This window comes from Erythrolamprus reginae, chromosome 1 (genome assembly GCF_031021105.1).
Source record: "Erythrolamprus reginae isolate rEryReg1 chromosome 1, rEryReg1.hap1, whole genome shotgun sequence".
In the NCBI taxonomy this organism is placed as follows: Eukaryota; Metazoa; Chordata; class Lepidosauria; order Squamata; family Dipsadidae; genus Erythrolamprus; species Erythrolamprus reginae.
This window is the reverse complement of record NC_091950.1, coordinates 108,461,351-108,485,641: the sequence shown is the minus strand read 5'-3', so window position 1 is coordinate 108,485,641 and position 24,291 is coordinate 108,461,351. Positions and strand designations below refer to the sequence as shown.

At 40.9% G+C, this 24,291-nt stretch overlaps 1 protein-coding gene across 4 annotated transcripts in view; it reads right to left on the bottom strand.

Annotated features, from left to right (window-relative positions):
• Positions 1-24,291, bottom strand: part of NAV2 (neuron navigator 2) — a 395,483-nt gene that overhangs the window by 263,673 nt on the left and 107,519 nt on the right. For all 4 annotated transcript variants that reach the window (XM_070761666.1, XM_070761675.1, XM_070761699.1 and 1 more), the window contains exon 2: positions 20,202-20,319. In XM_070761666.1, the coding sequence (XP_070617767.1) occupies positions 20,202-20,319 (118 nt within the window). The remainder of the gene's footprint in view (positions 1-20,201; positions 20,320-24,291) is intronic.

Below are 24,291 nucleotides of genomic sequence, written 5' to 3'. Positions count from 1 at the left end.
CATGCCTTCCAGTTAAAATTGGACTAAGCTATTTACTTTTCTAATATGAAGTTATTTTAGACATCAAAGCATAAAGCCCTAACATAATTAGCCATTTTCTCAAAGAAAGGATTGAGCATCCTTTCAAGTCCAAATTGGTGAATACTGCTTATATAAGCAAGGAAAATTAAATAAATCAGTTTCTTTTTCTTCAGGTCAATTCCTGCTAAATTTTGCAAGCTGCCAAATTGTAAGTTATGGATGAGTTCCATAGTGGAACGTGCAAAAAGTGGAAGAGAATAGGCGTTGATTGCTTACCTGAACGCCTCTTCTCGTACGGTGAGCGGGTACAGCAGTCACATGGGTTGCTCATGTCCAATCCGGTGGAACTGAGCCTAGTATTAAAAAAGCTTGCCGGATCCGCCCCTTCCCCAGAATTCGCGAATCCATAGACTAGGCTCAGTTGTGAAGCTCTGTAGTGTTCAACTCTCATTGTTAGAGGAAGAAAGATATAGAAAGGTAAAGAAGACACATACAAGGGCGGGAAGTGACTGCTGTACCCGCTCACCGTACGAGAAGAGGCGTTCAGGTAAGCAATCAACGCCTATTCTCCGTACTGAAGGAGCGGGTCCAGCAGTCACATGGGACATACCCAATAGATGGTCCCTAGGGTGGGATTAGCTTGCTATCGTGTGAGATAACGGATTGGAGTACCCTTCTGCCGAAGGCAGCGTCCGCTGAAGCGTAAGAATCAATCTTGTAGTGCCTGATGAAGGAATTTGGCGAGGCCCAAGTGGCTGCTTTGCAGACCTCCTCCAACGGGGCTTGAGTCGCCCAAGCGGCCGAGGTGGCTGCGCTCCTGGTGGAATGCGCTGTGATGTTCCTTGGAACTGAGAGGGAGGCCGACTCATAGGCCTTAGATATAGTCCCTCTGATCCAACGGCCTATTACTGTTGAAGACACTTTGGCCCCCATGACTCTGGGATGATAGGCTACAAAAAGTGCTTCTGACCTCCGAAAGGGTCCTGTGCGTTGGATATAGATTCTCAGCGCTCTGGTGAGATCCAGGGTGTGCCATCTAATTGCCAAGGGATGGTCTCGTTGGAGGCAGAAGGAAGGTAGGACAATATCCTGAGATCTGTGGAACATGGAACTGACCTTGGGTAAGAAGGTGGGGTCCAGTCGCAAGACTACCTTGTCCTGATGGAATTGGCAAAGGTCCTGCCTGATTGAGAGGGCAGCCAGCTCCGAAATGCGTCGAGCAGAGGTAATAGCCACCAGGAATGCTACCTTAAAGGATAGGTACCTGAGGGACGCCGATTTTAGGGGTTCGTATGGTGCCTGCGTGAGGGAATGGAGAACCCGTGGCAAATCCCATGATGGGTACCTGTGGACCTTGGAAGGTCTGAGGTTGGCTATGCCCTTGAGGAATTCCTGAACTTCAGGGAAGGATCGGAGAGGCTGTCTGCGGGGACCTCCTAGGACAGATGAAATGGCTGCCAGATGACGCCGGAGGGTGCTGGTGGAAAGTCCTTTATGGAAGCCTTGCATAAGGAAGGAAATTATTCTGTGTATGGGGATGCACAGAGGGGAGAGACCTTCCTGTAGACACCACTGGTGAAACTTGGACCACGTGTGGTCGTAGATTCGATTGGTCGAACCCCTTCTGGCTTTTAAAATGACCTCCACTGAATCGGGGTCATGACCACGCAGCTCTAAATCTCTCCTGATAACAGCCAGGCGGTGAGGTGGAACCACTCCGGGTCTGGATGGAAAGAGGCCCCCTGCCGCAGCATATCCCCCGAAACGGGGAGTCGCCAAGGGTCCTGGACGGACAGCTGTTGGAGATCCGCGAACCAGGGCCGGCGGGGCCAGTGAGGGGCGATTAGGATTACTCGGGCCCTCTCGGTGAGGACCTTGTGAATCACGTCCGGGAGGATTGGAATTGGAGGAAATGCGTAGAGTAGGCCTGGAGGCCATGGACTCCGGAGGGCATTGATTGCTTCCGCTCCCGGGGATGGAAATCTGGAATAGAAGCGAGGGAGTTGGGCGTTCGCATTGGTCGCGAAGAGATCCAGAATTGGTAGGCCGAATCTGAGGGTGATTTGATGGAACAGGTCTTGATGGAGGTTCCATTCTCCTGGGTCTATCGTTGCCCGGGATAGCCAATCCGCCTGGACGTTGAGACTCCCCGAGATGTGATCGGCTAGGAGCGACTGGAGATGTTTTTCCGCCCAAAGGCCTAGCTTGAGAGCCTCCCTCATGAGAGCCTTGGATCTCGTGCCCCCCTGTCTGCAAATGTGGCTTTTCGTGGCAATGTTGTCGGTGAGAATGAGAACGTGCCGGTTGGGAATGCGAGGAGAGAAATGCTTCAGAGCCAGGGAAACGGCTCTTAACTCTAGCCAATTGATTGGCCTGGAAGCTTCCTCCGGGGACCACGTGCCCTGGGCTATCATCCCCTGGGCGTGGGCGCCCCATCCCGATAGACTGGCATCTGTGGTGATGACAAATTGATCCGGGCACCTGAACGGGGATCCTCTGTCCATGGCCGGAGACTTCCACCACTTGAAGGATCTGCGAACACTCAGTGGGATGACAATGCGTCGATTTGAGTTGCTGTGCCCTGATCTCTGAAAAGGTAACAGGAGCCACTGGAGTTCCCTAGCATGAAGGCGAGCCCAGGGAATGATGCCTATGCATGACACCATCTTCCCCAAAAGGGAAGATAGAGTGACTATGGAAACTGAAGAATTAGATAAAATGTTAGAAATTAACTCCACTATACTGAGTTTTCTCTCGGGAGAGAGAAAAACCTGGGAGGATTCTGAATCAATAATGGATCCCAGGTGAGAAATGGATGTGGAGGGTTGGAGGTGGCTCTTATCAAAGTTGATGGAAAATCCATGGTCCTGAAGGACTGACATGGTGACAGAAAGGTCTGTTTTCACTTTCTCTAGGGAGTTCCCATGAATTAAAATATCATCAAGATAACATAAAATGTGGATGGGAAACGCCCTGATATAGGCCGCCAGGGAGCCCAATAGCTTTGTAAAGACCCGAGGGGCCGAGGAAAGGCCAAATGGCATCGCCCTATACTGGAAATGCCTGCCTTGAAAGGAAAAACGTAAAAATTTTCTGTGGCATTTGGCTATAGGAATGTGAAGGTAGGCCTCAGTGAGGTCTAAGGAGACCATGAAATCTCCCGAGTGAATGGCGGCCAAAATAGAAGACAAGGAGTGCATCTTAAACTTCCTATATTTGATGAATAAATTTAGTTTCTTTAAATCCAAAATAGCTCTCCAACCTCCGGAGGACTTTGGAACCATAAATAGGATGGAGTAAAAACCTAGGCCCTTCTGACCGGAAGGGACCGGTTGAATGGCTCTGATGGACAATAGATGAGAAATGGCCTCCTCCATACGGTTACAATCTGAGGATGACCTGGGAGAAGGGCAGGAAATAAAACGTTTAGGGGGAGGAGAAATAAATTCTAGAAGAAGGCCTGTTTGAACAGTGTCAATGACCCAAGGGTCCTTGGAGGTGAGACGCCAATTAGAGGCGAAATGAGCTAGGCGACCCCCTATGGGAATAGAGGTAGGATTACCATCTAGGTTTTTTTGAAGCCCTGTTAGAGGAAGCTCCCCTTTGGAAGCGAAACCCTCTACCCCTGGAGTTCCTACCTTGGGAACGAAAGCGGGGGGAATACTGACCTGGAGATCTCTGGTAGGAAGCCGCTTGATCTTGCTGGCGCCCTGGGCGACGAAAGGACTGCGTTTTGGTAGCCTTTTTTGTGGTTGGACCCAAAACTTTCTTCTTGTCCGTGGTTTCCGTGAGGAGTGGATCCAGAAGATCACCGAAGAGAAGGTCGCGCTTTAAGGGACCCTGGGATAACTGCCACTTTTGGCGAACTCCCGCTTGCCAAGGGCGAATCCATAGGAGTCTTCTTGCCGTAGTAGAAGCTGCAATAGCCTTAGCAGAAAACCTAGTAGATTGCAAGGTGGCATCAGCCACGTACTGGGCAGCTGCAAAAACCTTGTTGAAGTCTTGTTGACCTCTCAAGTCATCGGGAGGAATATGCTGTTGAAGTTGGCGAAGCCACAGCAGCATGGCTCTGGAGAAAAAGGAAGCCGCTGCAGAGCTTTTAGTGGCCCAGGAATCAGCGGTGAATCCTCTTTTGAGCATTTGCTCAATGCGCTTGTCCTCTGGGCGAAGGACTTCCTCCGCCTCGCCTGGCACAGCCGCTGCCGAGTGAAGAATCTTGACAGGTTCATCCGGTTTGGGAAAGGAAAGAAGCTCTTCATAGGAAGAGGAAAGTTTGTACAACTTTCTGTCCTTGGTGGAGGGATTAAGGCCAGAGGCTGGAAATTCCCACTGTTTGAGTAAAGCATCTTTAAACAACTTAGGCATAGGAATTACCTCATTATCCTCCTGTTCCTCTGTGAAGTAAGGTAAATTCTCCTCCGGGGGATCAGTGGAAGTGGAGGCTTGTTTCTCCTGGGCCGCTAATCCCGTAGAAATTCTAGCTTTGAGGAGGAGAGATTTGAATAATTGAGAAGGAAAAATAGTAATAGGAGGAGGAACCTTTATTTGGGATTCCTCATCATCTGATAGGCCTTGAAAGGCATCCTCATCATCCTCTATATCCTCATATTCATCCTGGGAGGAATCTGAATCATCCTGAATAGGAGCTCTGACCGCTGGGGGAGAACCCAAGGGGCGGGAGGAGCGAGAAGGAGGAAGAGGTAAGGGAAGCTCATTGATGGTGGAGAGTTTGGCATCAATGGCTTTGGACAACACAGCAAAAATAGACTGGAACTCAGGAGATAAACTGGAAATGTCAGCAGAAATGGCAGAAGAATCCCTAAAGGCCTGGGAGGATCCTGGCTGGGGGGAATCTTCAATAATATCTGGTTCCTCTGGACCTATGCCCCATAGGTTAGGTTGGGGTCTGTCTAGGTTTGGCTCATCCAGAGATAACACAGGGACCCCAGAAGGAGGCAGACTAGAAGCCTCTGGGGGGTCTTGACTACTGATTACTTGGGCCTGCACTTTCAAACGTTTTGCTGATTTGTCATGGATTTTTTGTAGGGCTAGGTCCCTTCTCTTCTCGGCCCTGGTGACCTTGGTCGGGGGGCGGGCCCCTGGAGAAGAGGAGGAAGAGGCCTGGGGGATACTAGTAATTTCATCGCCTGTTGGCCTGGCCTCTCTGGGACCTTTAGTTGTGCCTCTCTTGGGAAAAGTAGCCATAGTCTGACAATTAACAGAAGACAAGGCTGAGCCAATAACTGAATAATAAGGAGAAGAATTTCAAGGACTTCCCAAGAGGAAAGGATCCTGCTTCGAGGCCTCGAAGCTGCTGAAACTTGAGGACAATCTGGGCAAACCCAGAGTTCGTGCCCCCAAACCCAGCGGGGCCAGCCTCCCTAAACTTTATAATTAAGTAAACCAAGGCACTCTGGTTGGAGGCTTAGCCGGTGGAGAATTTAGCCTGGGACCCCCAAGGCCCGCTCCGGGATCCACGCGGTGGACTGAGGCCTACACGGCTGGCAGGGGGCCAACACGAGAGGCCTAGATTTAAAAAGGGCGCGAAGGCCTTCGCGCCGAAAAAGATCGCTGCGTAAAATTTCTTAAAGGGGAAGCGATCGACTAAGTCCAGGAGACTAGAAGGCGTCTCACTCCGCAGGAGGTATTTCTTAAGCCCTTAAATAATTTTGTATACAATAATAATCAATAATTCAATTGGTAAATACTTGCACCAGGACCTCCAGGCCAAAGGATTAGAAGAATCCACAAGCGGCCGCAGGAATCGTAACCGGCAAAACCGCCGGGGGAAAACGAAACCGCAACTTCTCCCAAGGAAAAAAGCCTAGCCGCTTTTTTTCTTTTTTTCTTTTAAACGGCTGGCGCAATTAGTGCAAGTAAATAATAAAAGACAATAAATCTTACTACTTTTTGAAGGAAAAGATCGAAGGGAAGGTGTTAGAATGTTGAACGAGCTATCACAATACAACCGCAGGATATGCGAACTGAGCGAATTCTGGGGAAGGGGCGGATCCGGCAAGCTTTTTTAATACTAGGCTCAGTTCCACCGGATTGGACATGAGCAACCCATGTGACTGCTGGACCCGCTCCTTCAGTACGGAGAAATACAGAATTGATATGTATTCTAGTAGTCTTAGATCAGTTCTTCTCAAATTGGTGAGGACCTGACGGGATTCTGTGAAGATCGAGGGGGGGATTAAAAGTTCATTTCAATGCAGTCACATTTCTATCACTAGTGCTTCTTGATCTAAGAATTGTTTTTCTAGTAGCAGGTTCTGTAGCATGAAAATGTTTGAAAACCCTGGTCTAGAGATAAAGGGAACCCACTGAGCAATCTAAAAGGTTTCACATTTTCCATCATTGCAAGAATGCAAATGTTCTGGAAAGCTTATCTGAATCTTCTGATAATAGTATCAATAGAAGATCACTGGAGTCAGTCAAAGTGAAATGCCTTCTATGAAGAGATATTTCTAATGACATAAGACTATAACTGACAACTGAAAAAATTCTTGTGAACTCTTCCAAAACCACTTAGGCGACGAGAAGGGTGGCTATACAAATAAATAATAAATAAAACTCTAATATAAAGATTATTCACATCTAAAATTTATGACCAACATACTTGTGCAAAATTTTGTGATGAATGTCAACGCAATTGACTAGCTTGTTACCTTTATTAACCATTTGTGTTTTCTTTGGCAGGGGACCCATTGCAGTGCTGTGCTTGGGTAGGCCAGTGTGCCTTGTACATAATTATCATTATGTTTGAAAAAATGTTCATAATTATAACACTCCTACTTTCTCAGTGGAAAGTGGTTTGAAGTTTTTTGCTTCTTTTTTTAAACACTGTAACTACAGTATGTTATATGGCAGTAACCCTCCCCCCCCACAATCTTTTGGGCACCACGGAGTGGTTCCATGGAAAGTGGAACCACTTGGATGGGTTTTGTGCTCTGCCTGAATCCCATACATGCGCAGATGGGACTTTGCTTACTTGCACAGCCTGGTACCTGGCAGACCACGGACCAGTGCCAGTCTCTGGCCTGGGTTTGGGACCCCCAGTTATATAAACATAGTTATTCTTCTACATAACTGAATCTTAGACACCCACTAATATGTTTAGACAGAGAATTTTGACACAGGCTACATCAATGCAAGTACAGTGGTACCTCTACTTATGAACTTAATTCGTTCCGTGACCAGGTTCTTAAGTAGAAAAGTTTGCAAGAAGAAGCAATTTTTCCCATAGGAATGAATGTAAAAGCAAATAATGTGTGTGATTGGGGAAACCACAGGGAAGGTAGAGGCCCTGTTTCCTCCCAGGAGATTCCTAGAGAGGCTCCATGGAGCCTTCTCCCTGCCTTTTCCAGCCCTGTTTCTTCCCAGGAAATTCCTAGAGAGGCCCCAAGGAGGCTTCTCCCAGCCTTTTTCCAGTTACAGTTTCAGATGTTCGGGTTTGTAAGTGGAAAATGGTTCTTGAGAAGAGACAAAAAAATCTTGAACACCCAGTTCTTATCTAGAAAAGTTCGTAAGTAGGTACCACTGTGTATGACTGTGAATGCCTTTTTAAATAACATTTTATGGGGCATTAGTTTTAGATAATGTTTTAGTTTTAGATAATATTCGACTTCTTTTCATCCCTTTGTTTCTATTTATATTGAATTTCTATTATTGTTGTAAGCCGCCCAGAGTCCTTCGGGATTGGGTGGCATAGAAGTAGAATGAATGAATGAATGAATGAATGAATGAATGAATAGGATGTGGGGGGAGGGGAATCTATTGACCAAAATAAGTACAGTATTTGTAAAATAATATGTTCTTTGAAAATTAGCTTCTGGCTTAATTCTATATGAAAGCAGAATGTGGAGTGTCGTAGCATTTGTTTCATTTTGCAGTCTTTGTGCAGTCTGATACAAGCCATGTTAAATTTTTAAGAATAATTGTGGTTTCCATTTATAAATCTAATGAATACAACAGAAAAACCTGTTTCCAACTAAAGTGGCCAACTAAATTTCAATGGGAAGCCGACTAATGTTGAGTTGAATCTTCTCACCATCTCCTACTATCACTGGTCAGCAAAGTGATATTTCCAGGCATTCTTTCTTTGATTCTAGAAAGAATATTTAGCCATCTTTGCTTATAGCCAAGGTTTCATTTTTCTTAAAAAATATCCTATTCCTTTTCCAGTTGGTTTATTGAAGTGAAATTCATATTTTAATATGTACAGTACTGAATAAATAGTTCAGTCTCTATTCCTTCCTCCTCCATTCTACTGGCCTCACAGGTTTAAAAGAGGAAATAATATAACAGATCTTCCTAATCATTTCTACTATACTATGTAAATTTCAGATATTTGTATTATGTTGCATACTTAGACACTATAAACAAATCAACTGCAAATATTACAACTATTTTTGCAAGGAAATAATTTCACAACTCTGGTCATTTTAGAAGCCTTTTCCCAGAAATTTTACAATCCTATGTCTTATTCATACTAGCATTTATTTATTCTCTAGGGGCGACTTCAAAACTGCAAATCAGCCTAAAAGTTCTTGGTGACACATTCCAAGACAACTAGTTTCTTCATGGAAACACAAAGAACTAAGAGTCAAATGTATAGAGTAGAGCAAAAGAATATTTTCTCTCCTCTCCCCTCCCTCCCCCCCCCCCCCTAAAATACTACAGTGAAGTATTCCTTAAATATCTTTGCTGGGCAGCTGCTGGTTTACTAACTTATATATAGAATTCAAAATGACCAGCAAACCAAATTCCTTTCAGCAAACCAAGTTCAGAGGGCAGCAAATATGGACTGACAGAGATCTTTTTGTAATGGGCACATGTCAGTAACAACAGCATATCAATCCAGAAAATGCAAGCAGCCACTCAGAAAAACATGGCGCTTAGGCAAATGGCTGAAATCTTTCTGTGATGTATGAAAGAATGATAGACAAGAGATCCAAAAAAGCTTTATCAGGAGGTAATTGGACTTTCTTTGGGGGGGGGGGGGTGTTCTTGGAAGTCATTTGTCTGCAAGGAATATAAAACCTTCCATTTCCCACTATCCTCTCGAAGCTGAAAAGGTTTTTTGGATGAGAAACAAAATGTCTTCAAAGGAAAAAAACAAACAAACAAGAAAGTCCAGTTGCCTCCCGAAAAAGCATCTTTGGGGCAACCAGGACCTGGATGACTGAGAATCTCCACAGACACAAAAGAGCAGGTAGTCCTTGACTTATGACCACAAATAACCCTGAATTTGAGTTGTTAAGTGATACATCTGTTAAGCAAATTTGTCCCATTTGACAATTTTTCTTGCCATAGTTGTTAAGTGAATCACTGCAGTTGTTGAGTTTATAACACTGTTGTTAAGTGAATCTAGTTTCCCACTGGCTTTGCTTGTCAGAAGGTCACAAGGGGGATCTTATGATCCTAGGATACTGTAACCGTTATAAATATGAACCAGTTGTCAAGCATCTGAATGTAAATCACAGGATCCTGGGAATGCTGCAAGGGTCATGCTTCAAGGGTGAAAAATGGTCATAAGTCGCTCGTTTCAGTGCTGTTGTAACGTTGAACAGTCACTAAACGAACTGTTGTAAGTTGAGGACTACCTGTAGTAAAGACACCAAGACAAGGCAGTCGGCTTTGATAACATGCCATGAACCTGAAAAATGAAAAAAAATAGATGGAAAAAAGGAAATAAAGCAAATGAGACCAACAGTGTAGAAGCTGCAAAGTCAGAGCAGCAGTACAGCTATCTATAAACCATGATTAATACTGCCCTGCTGGTTTCAATAAAGGTTGATAATGCTACATGCCAACGGTATGAGATGTGATAGTAGCTGAAAGCTGCCTTTTAGGTATTTGCCATTCAAAAATGGCAAATATTTTATGTACGCTGAGAGCATATGCACCAAGGCAAATTCCTTGTGTGTCCAATCACACTTGGCCAATAAAATTCTATTCTATTCTAAAAAATAATAATGATTACGCCAACATGTTACTAACTTACACCAACAGGGTTTCTTTCATCTCCCAGCACTGTTTTTCTCCATTTTGCTCATTCACTTAGCAGTGTAAGAATCAATAAATCTATCTACTCTTACATCCACCCATTCACCAAAGTGCCCGTTTAATTATTTGCACAACTTGGTTGAGACATTTATAATTGCAGTCTGATACAGCCTTGTTAAATTCTTTTGAGAATAATTGTGGTTTCCATTTATAAATCTAATGAATATAACAGAAACAAATGTAGTTGGCCACTTTCCAACTAAAGTGGCCAACTAAATTTCAATGGGAAATCTACTAACCTTGAGCTGCATCTTCTTACCATGTCCTACTTTCACTGTTCAGCAAAGTGATATTTTGAGACATCCTTTCTTTGATTCTAGAAACAATATTCAGCCATCTTGGCTTATAGCCAAGATATAATTTCCTTTTCCTTTTCCAGTTAGTCTATTGTAGTGAAATCTAAATTTTAATATGTATTGCATGAATGTTTCAGTCTCTATTTTTTCTTCCATTCCACTGGCCTCGCTGGTTTAGGAAACAATATATCAGATATAGCAAATATAACCCTAACCCTAATCATTTCTACTATACTACCGTGTTTCCCCGAAAATAAGACACTGTCTTATATTAATTTTTGCTCCAAAAGTTGTGCTACGTCTTATTTTCGGGGGGTGCCTTATATTTCTCAAATAAGACAAATTCACAGGCAGAAAAGCCGACACCCCCAAAGAAAGTGTACCGTACGGTGCACTGATTATGGTATGGTACCTGTCAGTATGGCACCCACCCACACAAATGACGGCAATTATATGGTACAACAGTATACTCCCGCTATTGCAGCTTCCGGCCACCAGAGGAACTACAGTCTAAGCACTGTAGTGGAGACTGTAATGGCGGTGAAACAGCAGCAGACTGTGTCTGCTGTACTGGACGGTACAAAGCAATGGAAGGGGCCAGCAGGGGACGCCACATTATTACGGTACCGCTATGAACAGCTTTGAATGGTACCGTATGTTTTTCCACCGTACCGTATGTAAACTTGACTACGCCTTATTTCCGGGGGTGCCTTATATTAGCAAATTCTGCAAAGCCTCTGACATGCCTTACTTTCGGGGTACGTCTTATTTTCGGGGAAACAGGGTATGTACATTTCAGATATTTGTATTATGCTCCATACTTAGTCACTATAAAAAAATCAACTACAAATATTATAACCATTTTTGTAAGGAAACAATTTCACAACTCGAAGTATTTTCCCGGAACTTTTAAAATTTTACAATCCTGTGTTCTATTCATATTACCATAATGCAGATGTTAAAAATAAAATAGATGGAATTATCAGGAAAACAAATTCAAATAATGTTTCCTAAAACAGATTTCTAATACATAATCTTTCTGGGATGTCTAAAAATCCATTCTCTTTTTCCATTTAGAATCTAGCATCTGATGGCAACCCTAGAAGTCTTTAAAAACTTTTGCTTTCTATTTATTTTATTTATTTACAGTGGTACCTCGGTACTCGACCACAATTCGTTCCAGAAGTGTGGTCGAGAACCGATTTGGTCGAGTACCGAATTTATTTATCCCATAGGAAATAATGGAAATGGATTTAATTGGTTTCCAGCCCCTGTTAACTCGCTGGGAACCAATTAAATCTATTTTCTTTATTTCCAATGGAAATAAATTCCGTACTCCAAGCTGCAGGAAGGGTGGGGGCTGCTGCAATCCCGGCAGCTTAAAGGGGCTGAGGAGCTCTATAAGAGCTCCAAGCTGCAGGAAGGGTGGGGGCTGCTGCAATCCCACTCCTTTCTGCTCCTTTCCTTTCCTCAATGCTTCCTCTTATTACCTGTAAGCAGTTGCAAAAACTTTCTCCCTCCCGTCGGCTGCAACGGCTTCCCTTCGAGGAACAACAGCGCCGGGAACGTCACGTAATGAAGGGAAGCTGCTGGAGCGGCGGCAACTGCTGAGATGGCTCCGGCGGCTTCCCTTCATCACGTGACGTTCCCGGCGCTGTTGTTCCTCGAAGGGAAGCCATTGCAGCCGACGGGAGGGAGAAACTTTTTGCAGCTGCTTACAGGTAATAAGAGGAAGCATTGAGGAAAGGAAAGGAGCAGAAAGGAGTGGGATTGCAGCAGCCCCCACCCTTCCTGCAGCTTGGAGCTCTTATAGAGCTCCTCAGCCCCTTTAAGCTGCCGGAATTGCAGCAGCCCCCACCCTTCCTGCAGCTTGGAGCTCTTATAGAGCTCCTCAGCCCCCCGAAGCTGCCAGATAATGAACAAAATTTTCTCTGGCTGTTCGGTATCTGAATTTTTGTTCAGATACCGAAGCAAATTTTTGCCAAAAATTTTGTTCGTTATCCGAAATGTACGAGAACCAAAGCGTTCGAGTACCGAGGTACCACTGTATTTTGTCAAGTACACATCGGTCGTATACAAAGATATAACAATGTTTATATACATGATATTAGTAAGAGAGAAACATTAGGACAGGGTACAGAAGGCACGGTGGTACACTTATGCACCAGCCTACGATTTTATGCCACATCATTTCCCATCATTTTTTTCTTATTGTTCTTTAACTGTAGGCTATTTAGAGCTGCTTTGGACTTGGGCAGCATCTAAAATTTTATTTTTAAATATTCTATTTTCATTGAAGACATAGCTTCTCACTGATATATATGTATGACATTTATTTATTTTATTTATTATTTATTAATTGGATTTGTATGACATAAATGCTATGAGAAAGATTCAACTAAGATTTCATTGCTATCTATGAAGAAAGTCAAACAATAGAATAACAGTGTTGGAAGGGACCTTGGGGATCTTCTAGTCACTTAAATATGAGCTAGCAATGTGCAGCAGCTGCCAAAAAAGCCAACACAGTTCTAGGCTGCATAACAGAGGGATAGATTCAAGATCACATGAAGTGTTAATACCACTTTATAATGCCTTGGTAAGGCTACACTTGGAATACAATTGCTCAGAAATTGCTTAGTGGTATCTGACATGCAGTGTCTCAAGAGGAAACCAGTTGAGAAATGTTAGCAAACAAGTCTTAATAAAAAAAATAAAAAATCACAATCAGAAGGCATACTAAAACATTTGGTTCACAAATGTTCTGCCAGTAGTAATCCTTAGATAACCATAGTCATGTATCAAGAGCTACTATTTTCAAACACTTTTCAAAATAGTAATTGCAGTTAGACTTATATACCACTTCATTATGTTTTACAGCCCTCTCTAGAAAGTTTACAGAATCAATATAATGCCCCCCCTCCAATAATACTCATTTTGGAAGAATGGAAGGCTGAGTCAACCTTGAGCCAGTGAGAATCGAACTGCCGAATTGCTGGAAGTCGGCAGTTAGCAGAATTAGCATGTGGTACTGAATTCTAACCATTGCACCACCATGTATGTAATTTTCTGAGAAAACCTAAACAAATAGATATATTTGAATACCCAGAGAGCTATTTACTTTAACATTAAAAGTTGTTTAGCTTTTTAAAAAAAATTCAAATACTTAATGTTTCTAAAGCCCTTTGAAGATGATTGTACTGTAAGTATTTATTTATATTTAAACAGTCATGTACCCCCTGCAAACAAGGAGGAAAACACAGATCATATATAAATGAGAGCTCCATGCACTATGGGCTTAGCTGTTATGCTAATGATTGTCATTAGCATGCAAGTGAATTGAGCACTGATACGGTAGTGGCCAAACTAGATGCAATACCCATTTACACAATTAGCAACTGCATGAATGCTTTTTTTAAAAAAGTAAACTGCAGATACTCTGTCCAGCTCATGGTCATGTCATGGGGAAGTTGGGGGGAGGGCTCCCATCTACAACTAGGCAATTACATGCATTGGGAAGCAGATCTTTATTTGACCTGATATCACAATCTGTATTCACAGGGAATTCTGCGGGTAGAATAGTCAAAATAATGTGGAAATCATGCATCTGTAGCATTTTTAATGCTTTATATTGGATTCTAAATTCAGAATTATTTCCACTTCGATAACCCTCCCACAAGCTTCCAGGTGTTTTGGATTACAACTTTCATTGACTTTTATCCAGTCTCACTAGAGATAATGCGACCTGTAGCGCAAAGGATCTGGAGATGGCTGTATTAGCCCATAGCCATTAGAATGTACTGGCTCTCCCCTTAGATTCCTTTAAGGAGATGTGATGTTCTGATTCCCATTGTATCAGTTTTACAAAAGCTGCTACTTGCGTCAGCATAAGTGTTTGCAACCAGTTCAGAAGTGGCAATGAAATTCAGTGTGCCTAGGGCCAGAACATTTGGGATGCAAATGACTACAATTCTTTCGGTGCTAATTTTGGAGATTAAAAATAGGAGCAGGTGTGTTTAAACAGGGATTTCATTTGAAAAGCGCTATCGGGTAGGAAGGGAGAGCAAAGTTATCTGTTCAGAGCAACTGCAACCAATAGCAGAAAACAGGTCAACAAAAGAGAATTAAATCACAAATGTAATGGAGTCCAATAAATTTTAAATGTCATTTTTGCTGTATAAATTGTAATTTGGGGTCCATTGACATACTTACTATAGACGTTAAGACACTCTCCCATTGTCTAATAAAATAAATCTCTAGTTCTGATTGCTCTTTTTCTAAAATATTTTTGTTAAAATTTATAAATATTTGAAAAATACAAATAGGCATGTTTGGGTTTCTTTCCATGTAAGTTTACTTACATGGAAAGAAACCCGAATATGCCAAGACCATCATATATACATACATACATACATACATACATACATACATACATACATACATACATAATATGTGTGTATATATATTCTTTTCTTTCTACAATCCACCCCTTATTAATAGTCAAATTACAGAAACCACATCATTCAATCCCAATGAACAAGTGTCTGTTAATCTGTACTATACATATTTTAATCTTAATAAAAAAAATAATTTTATAATCCAAGCTTACTATCATATCTATAAAGTTAAAAAAATATTTTCCCACTTACAAATTGCATAGCCTTGCTATACAATCCTGGTCTAAAAGAAATCCCATTAACAGCTACATACAAATTGATTGATTGATTGAATAAATGAATTAACAAACAAATGAAGAAACAAACAAACAAACAAATAAATAAATGACATATATGTTTTAATCCTTGTCAAATAAATTTAATTTATACATTTTTTTCATTTAAAAAAATGTCCAATCTTAGTTCCATCGAGTGGTGACCCACAAATTGATTTTTTAAAATCAGTTTCTCCTTGTTTCCTTCCTGGAATAAATTTGGCAGTTTCTCTTTGTCTCTTCTCAGAAAGAATTGACTTGATTCCATACATTGCTTTTATAAATACAACTTAAGGTTTTCCGAGTCATTCTTCTGATTGTATATCCCTTTTAATTAGTAAAACATCAACTGTAAATCCATTTTGACATTGTTTTTTTTATAATGCTTATATACTGGCATCTTAAAATCCATTTTTGGATCTTTTTCCATATCATTTTTAAAAGCCAGAAATTTTTAAATCTCCAAATTCAAAACAGTCTGTGTTTTATCCAATGAAAGTTGTTATTTTTCTACATCATCTTCTATAATACCACACTATCTTGTAGCTATAGCAATAGCACTTAGACTTATACACCACTTCACAGTGTTTTAAGGCCCTCTCTAATCAGCTTAAAGAGCCAGCATATTGCCCCCAACAATCTGGTTCCTTATTTTACCAATCTTCAAAGTATGGAAGGCTGAGTCAACCTTGAGCCAGTCAGGATCGAACTGCTGGCAGTCAGCAGATTTAGTTTGAAATACTGCCTTCTAACCATTGTACCACCACTGATCTTAAATGTAAATAGCTTCTAAATAAATTACTGAATAAACAGGCCCACTTCTGACCATGATTGCTAAAAACTGATGGCACAGCTTCTAACCATTCTCAGTAGAAATCAAGGAGGAATATAATATAAACCCTATAATATAAATACAGGTAATCCTTGAGTTATGACCACAATTGAACCCAAAATTTCAAGTGTGACAGTTGTTAAGTGGGTTTTGCTCCATTTATGACCTTTGTTGACAAAGTTGTGATTCACTACAGTGCCTTGAATTATGACCATAATTGAGCCCAAAATGTCTGCTGCTAAGTGGGTAAGTTGAGTTTTGTCACATTTATGACTGTCCTTGCATAGCTGTTAAATGGATGACTGCAGTTGTTAAGTTAGTAACAGGGCTGGAGTCCAGCTTCCTCACTGACATTGCTTGTCAAAAGGTCGCAAAAGATTGCAGGCTAACACAACCATGCAATACTGCAATAGTCATAAATATGAACCAGTTGCCATGCATCCAAATTTTGATCATGATATGATCATGGGGATGCTGCAGTGGTCATAAGCGTGAAAAGTAATCATAAGTCATTTTTTCAGTGCCGTTGTAAGTTGAAATGGTCACTAAAGGAATGGTTGTCCAGGGCTAATTGTACATCCAGTTTGGCATAGAGACTGATGCATCAGGTTAGACGCTAGGAGACCGTGAGTTATAGTACTCCCTTAAGGTAAAAAAAGTCTGCAAGGTGACTTTGGACAATCACTTTTTATCATTTCTAGGATAGAGGCGATTGCAAACCTCTTCTGAAATCTTTGCCAAGAAAATTGCAGGAACTTGTTTAGTCACCAGATGGCAAGTCAAAGTCACTACATACATACATACATACATACATGCATACATACATACATAAATACATACACACAGACAGACACACATGCATATCATTATTGTCAAAGAAATAACACAATTCCTCCTCAGAGTCCAGGCTTGTTCTGCCCACATGTCAGTGGTGGGATTCAAACTTTTTTTTACTACCGATTCTATGGGCGTGTCTTGGCGGACATGGCAGGGGAACGATACTGTAAAACCTCCATTCCCACCCTACTCCAGGGGAAGGTTACTGCAAAATCCCCATTTCCTTCCAATCAGCTAGGACCATAGTTCCCTCTAAGCTGAGCAGTGAGCAATCGCTCACTTAAAAATCATCATCAACTCAAGAGTTTTTCAAACCTGCCCAGAAGCCGTGAGGGAAAGAGTGAGAGGGAAAGAGTGCCGCCCAGTCCCAAACGGACTGCCGCTCAGACACTATACTTTTCCGCCCACCCCCAAAAAAAATTAGAGGGAACACTGGCTAGGACTCAGGAACTAGGGAATAGATGGGGTGGGGTCAGTCAGAGGTGATATTTACTGGTTCTCTAAACCAGTGTTTCCCAACCTTGGCAACTTGAAGATATTTGGACTTCAACTTCCAGAATTCCCCAGCCAGCGAATGCTGGCTGGGGATTCTGGGTGTTGAAGTCCAAAGATCTTCAAGTTGCCAAGGTTGGGAAACACTGCTCTAAACTACTCAAATTTTCCGCTACAGTTCTCTAGAATTAATTAATTAGTCCTGTACTTAATTAATTAATTAATTAGTCCTGTACTCTTTAACATCTTCATCAACGACCTGGACGAGGGAATAAAAGGGGAACTAATAAAATTTGCAGATGACACCAAGCTGGCGGGGGTAGCCAACACCCTTGAGGACAGGCTCAGAGTACAAGAAGACCTAGACAGACTATCACAGTGGGCCCATACCAACAAAATGAGGTTCAACACCAACAAATGCAGAGTCCTCTACCTCGGCAAAAAGAACCCTAGACATAGATACAGCCTGGGAGATATCCCACTCAGCAGTAGTGACTGCGAAAGAGATCTTGGAGTCTTGGTGGACAATCAACTAAACATGAGTCAGCAATGTGCAGCAGCAGCCAAAAAAGCCAACTCAATCCTAAGCTGCATCAACAGAGGAATACGCTCCAAGACCAGGGAAGTACTAATACCACTCTACTATGCCCTGGTCAGACCCCACCTGGAGTACTGCATCCAATTTTGGTCACCTCACTACAAAAAAGACATCGAAACTCTGGAGAAAGTGCAAAAAAGAGCAACCAAAATGATTAGGGGACTCGAAACCAAGACTTACGAAGAGAGATTGAGAGAACTGGGCATGGACAGCCTAGAAAAAAGAAGGTCTAGAGGGGACATGATAGCAGTTTACAGATACTTGAGGGGTTGCCATGGTGAGGAGGGGGTCTCTTTATTCCCCAGGGCACCAGAGGGCCGGACGAGGAACAATGGTTGGAAGCTGACCAAGGAGAGATTCAACCTGGAAATAAGGAAGAACTTCCTGACGGTCAGAGCGATCAACCAATGGAACTGCCTGCCAGGGGAGGTGGTGAACTCCCCAACTCTGGACACCTTCAAGAGGAGATTGGGCTTCCATTTGGCTGGGGTGCTGTAGGGTTTCCTGCTCAGGCAGGGGGTTGGACTCGATGACCTAACGGTCCCTTTCAACTCTATTAATAAATAAATAAAATAAATAAATAAATAAATAAGAACCTGTTGAAACCCACCTCTGCCACATATATATTCTGTTCTTTCAACCCTAAATTCAGTTCAATTCAATTCAATTTATTAGATTTGTATGCCGCTCCTCTCCAGATTGTTACTTATCACTGTTCGCTAAAATAAAACTTGCTCAGGCCTGCTGTAAAAGAGTTTGAAAGCTAAAAAACCAATGTTTATCATTTCGTCAAGAAACAAACTCCTGTCTACACCACATTTTCTGCATGGCATGATCTAGTTTCTTGATATGGCATGATACAGTTTCTGGCTTCTGAGTTTTTCTGAGTTTTTTCCAACTGAGATTTCCAGACCAGCTATAAAGACAGATTCATGCAGAAGTATCCTAAGGTTACACAGGTCAACCATAAATAACAGTTACTTCCAAAACATGTCAACATAACTTTGCAGGTCTGGTCCTTGTACCACAGAAGAAGAGAAAATTTAATTGCAAAAGGCCATGACAGTGCATTAAGGTCTTCCTAATTCTTTATATGACATTTATGTGCCATAAAAGACACACATTAAAGCTCTAAAAATATATTGTAGCAGGATTCACTGAATGATAATTTTCACTGTTGTCCCAGGATTACATGGTCACTTCCATTGAAAGTTCAGTTCATATCTAAATTGTACAATATTTAGTCTGCAATGCATATCTGCTCTTAGATATAATTGTGTTAAAGATTCCTGGATTTTTTGACTGAGAGTGTATGCACCAAGACAAATTCCTTGGGCGTCCAATCACATTTGGCCAATAAAATAATTCTATTCTATACTAATTCTATTCTTTTGCATACGAAGAAAAGCTACATAAAATTGTAAGGAGTTAATTTTATGCTGGTTGCAAAAAAGAAAAAAATATATTCTATTGCTTCCACAGATGCCTAAGATAAAGCCATTCTGATTTAGAGACTTGTCTTAAGACATTAAATCTAACTAATGAGAAAATTCTTTGATACTTGAAAACCTGTAACAATCTAACGTATCTCTTTAGAGCATATGTGTATCAGCAGTGCTGTGGGAAGCAGTGAGACTAATCATATTAACTGCATAATTTCATAATTAAATTTAAATCTAATTTAAGTGAAATGAAATGAAATTTTGGGCTTGCTCCATTGCTCTATTACTTTATTCTGATCAGATTGACTTTGTATGTCACAGCATACAACTTAAAAAGTTAAGTGCCATACTTTTAGCTTGAAAAGTTATGAGGCCTCAAATGTATCTATGGTGTGTCGGACTGCAGCCTTGAATCCATATTGCTAAAGCTTTGGGATCACCACTGAGCTTCACATTTGTTTCTCAAATAAATGTTTAGAAGAGCTCCTTTAGTAATTTTTTTTTTTAAAAACCACAAAGTTGTGAAACCTGAAATCTCAAAGCTTGCTCTTTATCCCTCATTTCTAAAGTCAATACTTCACTTAAAGTATAAATGATTTCAGCTACAATCAAAAATAAAAGAAGAATCAAAATAAATATATAAGACTAGGCAGAGCTAACAGCAACTGGGAAATTTAAAAAAATTAGGGTTTGGGAACCCTGTAATTATTTTCCATAATACTCTGTAGGACTTTTTAATAATTTTACAGGAACAATGTACAAATTGTATGCATATATTTTTAAAATTCATAAAATTACATTTTATGTGTATTGTTGCAGCTAAATGTACTCTAGTTTTTGGTCTAACAGACTGGACAAAAACACTGCAACTTTGCCAGACATAAAAGGCATATTTACTCACCTACAACCTGGATGATTTCGGCCAGTAAAACTCCATCAGTCACATCTTGCTGCAGATCTTTTATCAAACGCTTATGGCCAGATTTTGCTAGATAATGATTGGCCCAATCTGTATAAATCTGTGGAAAGGAAAAGGAGAGTCAAAGTTAGGCCCTTTTCTGTTGAAATCATTAATTTCTCATTTAAAATTAAAGAAAGCCAACTCCCAACTTTGGCAGCCTCTGGAACAAGTGAGACAAAGTGTTTCCCCGTCTTTTCCCAAACCAGTTTGAAGCAAAGTTAGCAACATTAAAATTCAAGGCATTGTGCTGATCAAGTATTCAGCTTATTATACCAGGGCTTTCTTGTATAGAGAAATTTGACATCGGAGCAGGAGGAAACTAAAGAAAGCTTCTAAACATGCTACAGTCTGAATTAATAAGTTATCAGACCTGGAACTAAACAGTCTGCATAAGAGACTGGGTTGGATTTCTCTACTAAAGTCGGCATTTTCCTTTTTGTATCCTTATCAAGAAGCCATACCAATACTGAAATGTATGATTGTGCACATGTTTAGACCAAGTTTCTTAGCAGTTAACCAGAAATGTAAATTACATTAGCACTGCCACATAGCACTGGGTTGTCAACAGTCCTAAAAAGGCTATTCAGGGCAAGGTTTGTAATATGCAAAGTGTTTCTCCCCACCCCCACCTCCAAAACAGCTTAAGAAGTCTATGAGTCTTGACAATTTCTCCTCTGTTAGTATTTCCAGAGGGGGTGTACACATATACATATCTGCATATATTTTGTATATACTGTACACAAAAATGGACATGGCTGACTTCTATTTAAATTAACTATGTTACAACTTGCTTAACCAGACATAAAACAAAGTTCTTAGAAATTAATAACTCAATCTAAAACATTAACCCTTCATCCTGGAAAGCACTGATGCAATTAAAACGTACATTGGTATTTGGAATGCGAAACTTTGCTCCACTTCTGAAATTATAAAGGCAGATACATACTGTATCTTCATACAAACGATTTGAAAGTAAGCCCTATTTTAAACAATGGAAAGGGCTTCTAAATAAAAAGATTCATAAGGGGTGGCTGTTTATGTCCTTAATCCAGGCAGTTCCAGGAAAATCCCAGGTGGTGCAGTGGTTAAAATGCAGTATTGCAGGCTAACTCTACCCACAGTCTGGAGTTCAATCCCAACAGATTAAGGTTGACTTCCATTCTTCTGAGGTCAGTAAAATGAGGACCCAAATTGTTGGGGGTCTGACTCTATAAACTGCTCAGAGAATGCTCTAAAGCTCTAAACTAAGACTAAGTGCTATTGCCATTTTGAAAAGTGTGTTATACGAGTTAGGTGGATGAATAGTGTTTCCAGTTGTGTTTCACTATATTTAGTAAATATTTATTATTTGTTAGATTTATACCAGAACATGATACCATGGTCTTTTGAGACTGAAGGATGCCAAAACAATATACCCCACTTGTTCTCCAAATACTCAAGATAATGTATATAGCACCCACCTTTCTCATTTTAAAAATATTATATCTCATTTACTCATTACATTATTAGGCTCATTACAGAAGACATGTACAGATTCCAGCGGATAGTTAGGACAACAGAGCAAACAATTGCTACCAGCCTTCCTTCCATTGAGGACCTGTATATTGCACAAGCCAGAAAGAGGGCTGTGAAAATATCTATAGACTCCTCACATCCTGAACATAAACTGTTTCAACTCCTTCCTATGGGATGCTGCTGTAGGGCACTGCATGCCAAAACAACTAGACACAGAGATAGTTTTTTCCTCATGACATCACTCTTATTTTTCACTCATCACTCTTAATTTTCACAGTCCTGTCTTATATATCTATTTACCCATATAAAACGGCTATTTCTTTTATTCCTCTCATCTGTTCCACTACCTTCTCTTATTGGTATCATTATGATTAATATTACTTTGATGTATGACTATTACTTAGTTATGTCCTTTGAGAGCTTATCCACCAGACACAATTCCTTGTGTGATTAATCACACTCGACCAATAAAGTATTCTGTTCTGTTCTCACTGTGTGAAGTGTCCTCTTGACACATCATTTTTACAATTTTCAGCATCATAGTGGGGGAAAAACTGTAAGGAGCACTTTTTGCTATTTAGTTAATATCTCAGAACAGTAAATGCATAAATGGCCAATTACTTTGCTTGGCCAAAGCAGAAGAATGAAAGAAGAAGGGTTAGTGATAACACATTAAGGGGCGTACATAAGTGCACTAATGTGCCTTTCGTCCCCTGTCCAATTGTCTTTCCTTTCTCTCACTTATCATATATATTTTCATATATCCTCTCCTCTAAGTTCACTTTTACCCTTATATATATTACTACATGTTGTGGTTCAGCCTGCGGCAGATCAAAGACCAGCTGCATCTTTGCTGGCTCCATGCCCGGAGGAGACTGACAGCGAAGAGGAGGGGGCTGAGCAGTCGGACAGGGGAGAGTCCAGTCAGGAATGTGATGAGGAAGAACAGCATGGGAACCCTGGGGAGGGGCTCTCCCCAGCCAGTAGCTTGGAGTCTTTGGAGTCATTAGGTGATGAAGCCCAAGCTGTCATTGACATGCGACAGACGTTTAGATCAAAGGAAGGATCAATTGAGGAAATATTATCAGCATTGAATAAGGAACACCAGGGCTTGGGTGTGGTCCTCATTAGCAGGGAAGGGTTTATAAGGCAGGCAAGCCCTTGAAGCCATGTGGAGTGTTATCAGTTTGGAGTTGATGTAACCTGCATTGTTTATCGGCGTTTCTGTTCCTGGCTCGTGGCCCAGCAGTTTTGAAGACCTGTGGGAGGTGTATGTCTGTTATCTACAGCCTCGTCTTGGCAGCAAGAATCCTATATTGCTGCATGGACAATTGCCTTCGTGTATATATTTGGAGTTCCAGTGTTTTCCTGCTTTGTAAGGACATTTTCTGTTATCTTCGTTTCTCTTGAACATTATAAAACTGTATTTGAATTTTACCGGTGTGTCTGGCTTATCCTTTTGGGTTGGTCATAGCTTCCGGAGTGACCCAGACAGAACACTACATGTCTATTTTTCTTCCTATGTATTTGTGTATTGGACAAATGAATAAATAAATAAAATAAAATAAAATAAATGATAAACAGCTATATTTATCTAGAAATAAGATGTGGAAAAAGATCTTTGAATATCAGAGATGTCATTACTACAATCAATTGCTGATAGGAATATTACCGTATGTTTATTTGAATCTAATAAAATTGTATGTGCTGGGAGACAAATATACATCCTGCAGTTTTCTAGCTCAATATTATGAATACTAAATTAGCCAGGTCACTTTTCATTTTTAATTTCTTATTTTATATTCATTGCTAGCTTCCTTATTATACATCAAACCAATTATGGAACACAAACAGAAGGCTCCATGCTGCTAGGCGTTGTAACTTAAGGTTTCCACTGCTTTGCTTTTCACACTTAGGAGATTTAACTGTCTCCCAACTCAGTTGTTTGAGATAGGAACTAGTGACAGCATACTGTGATTTCCAATGTTCCCTCTTCCTGTAATTAATGAATCAAAAGCTATCTAAAATTTCAAGGGACTAAAGAGATCAAAAAAGCAGTTGAAGACTCTAACAGACTGAGGAAATTTGTTATGGTGGTTTTCCTGAATATTTTCCATTCTTGAAACTGTGTATTTATTTCTGAGCAAAAATATTTGCAAAGCTCATCAGCATATGAAGTTGCCATATAATGAATGACATTGTTGGTTTGTATCTACAGAAACTATCATCTCTCAGCAGGCAGTGCTTCCCCTTAGGGTTTTCAGACAGAAGTTTTCCATCAGTAGTAGCAGAGGATTGTCTAATAAAACATATGCCCTACTAGTTATGAGAAAAGCAGTTCCCATCTACAGCTTGCTTCCCCATAGTTTCTATCTTCTAGCGCTATCTCCATCACAGTCAGGTTCTGATGATAGAACAATCCTCATTTAGGTTAGCAAGTACTTTGAGAGAAGGGTGATAATTTGTCAATGTGGGGGGAGTTAAAGGTCAACAACTCTCACAAACGGTGTTAAAA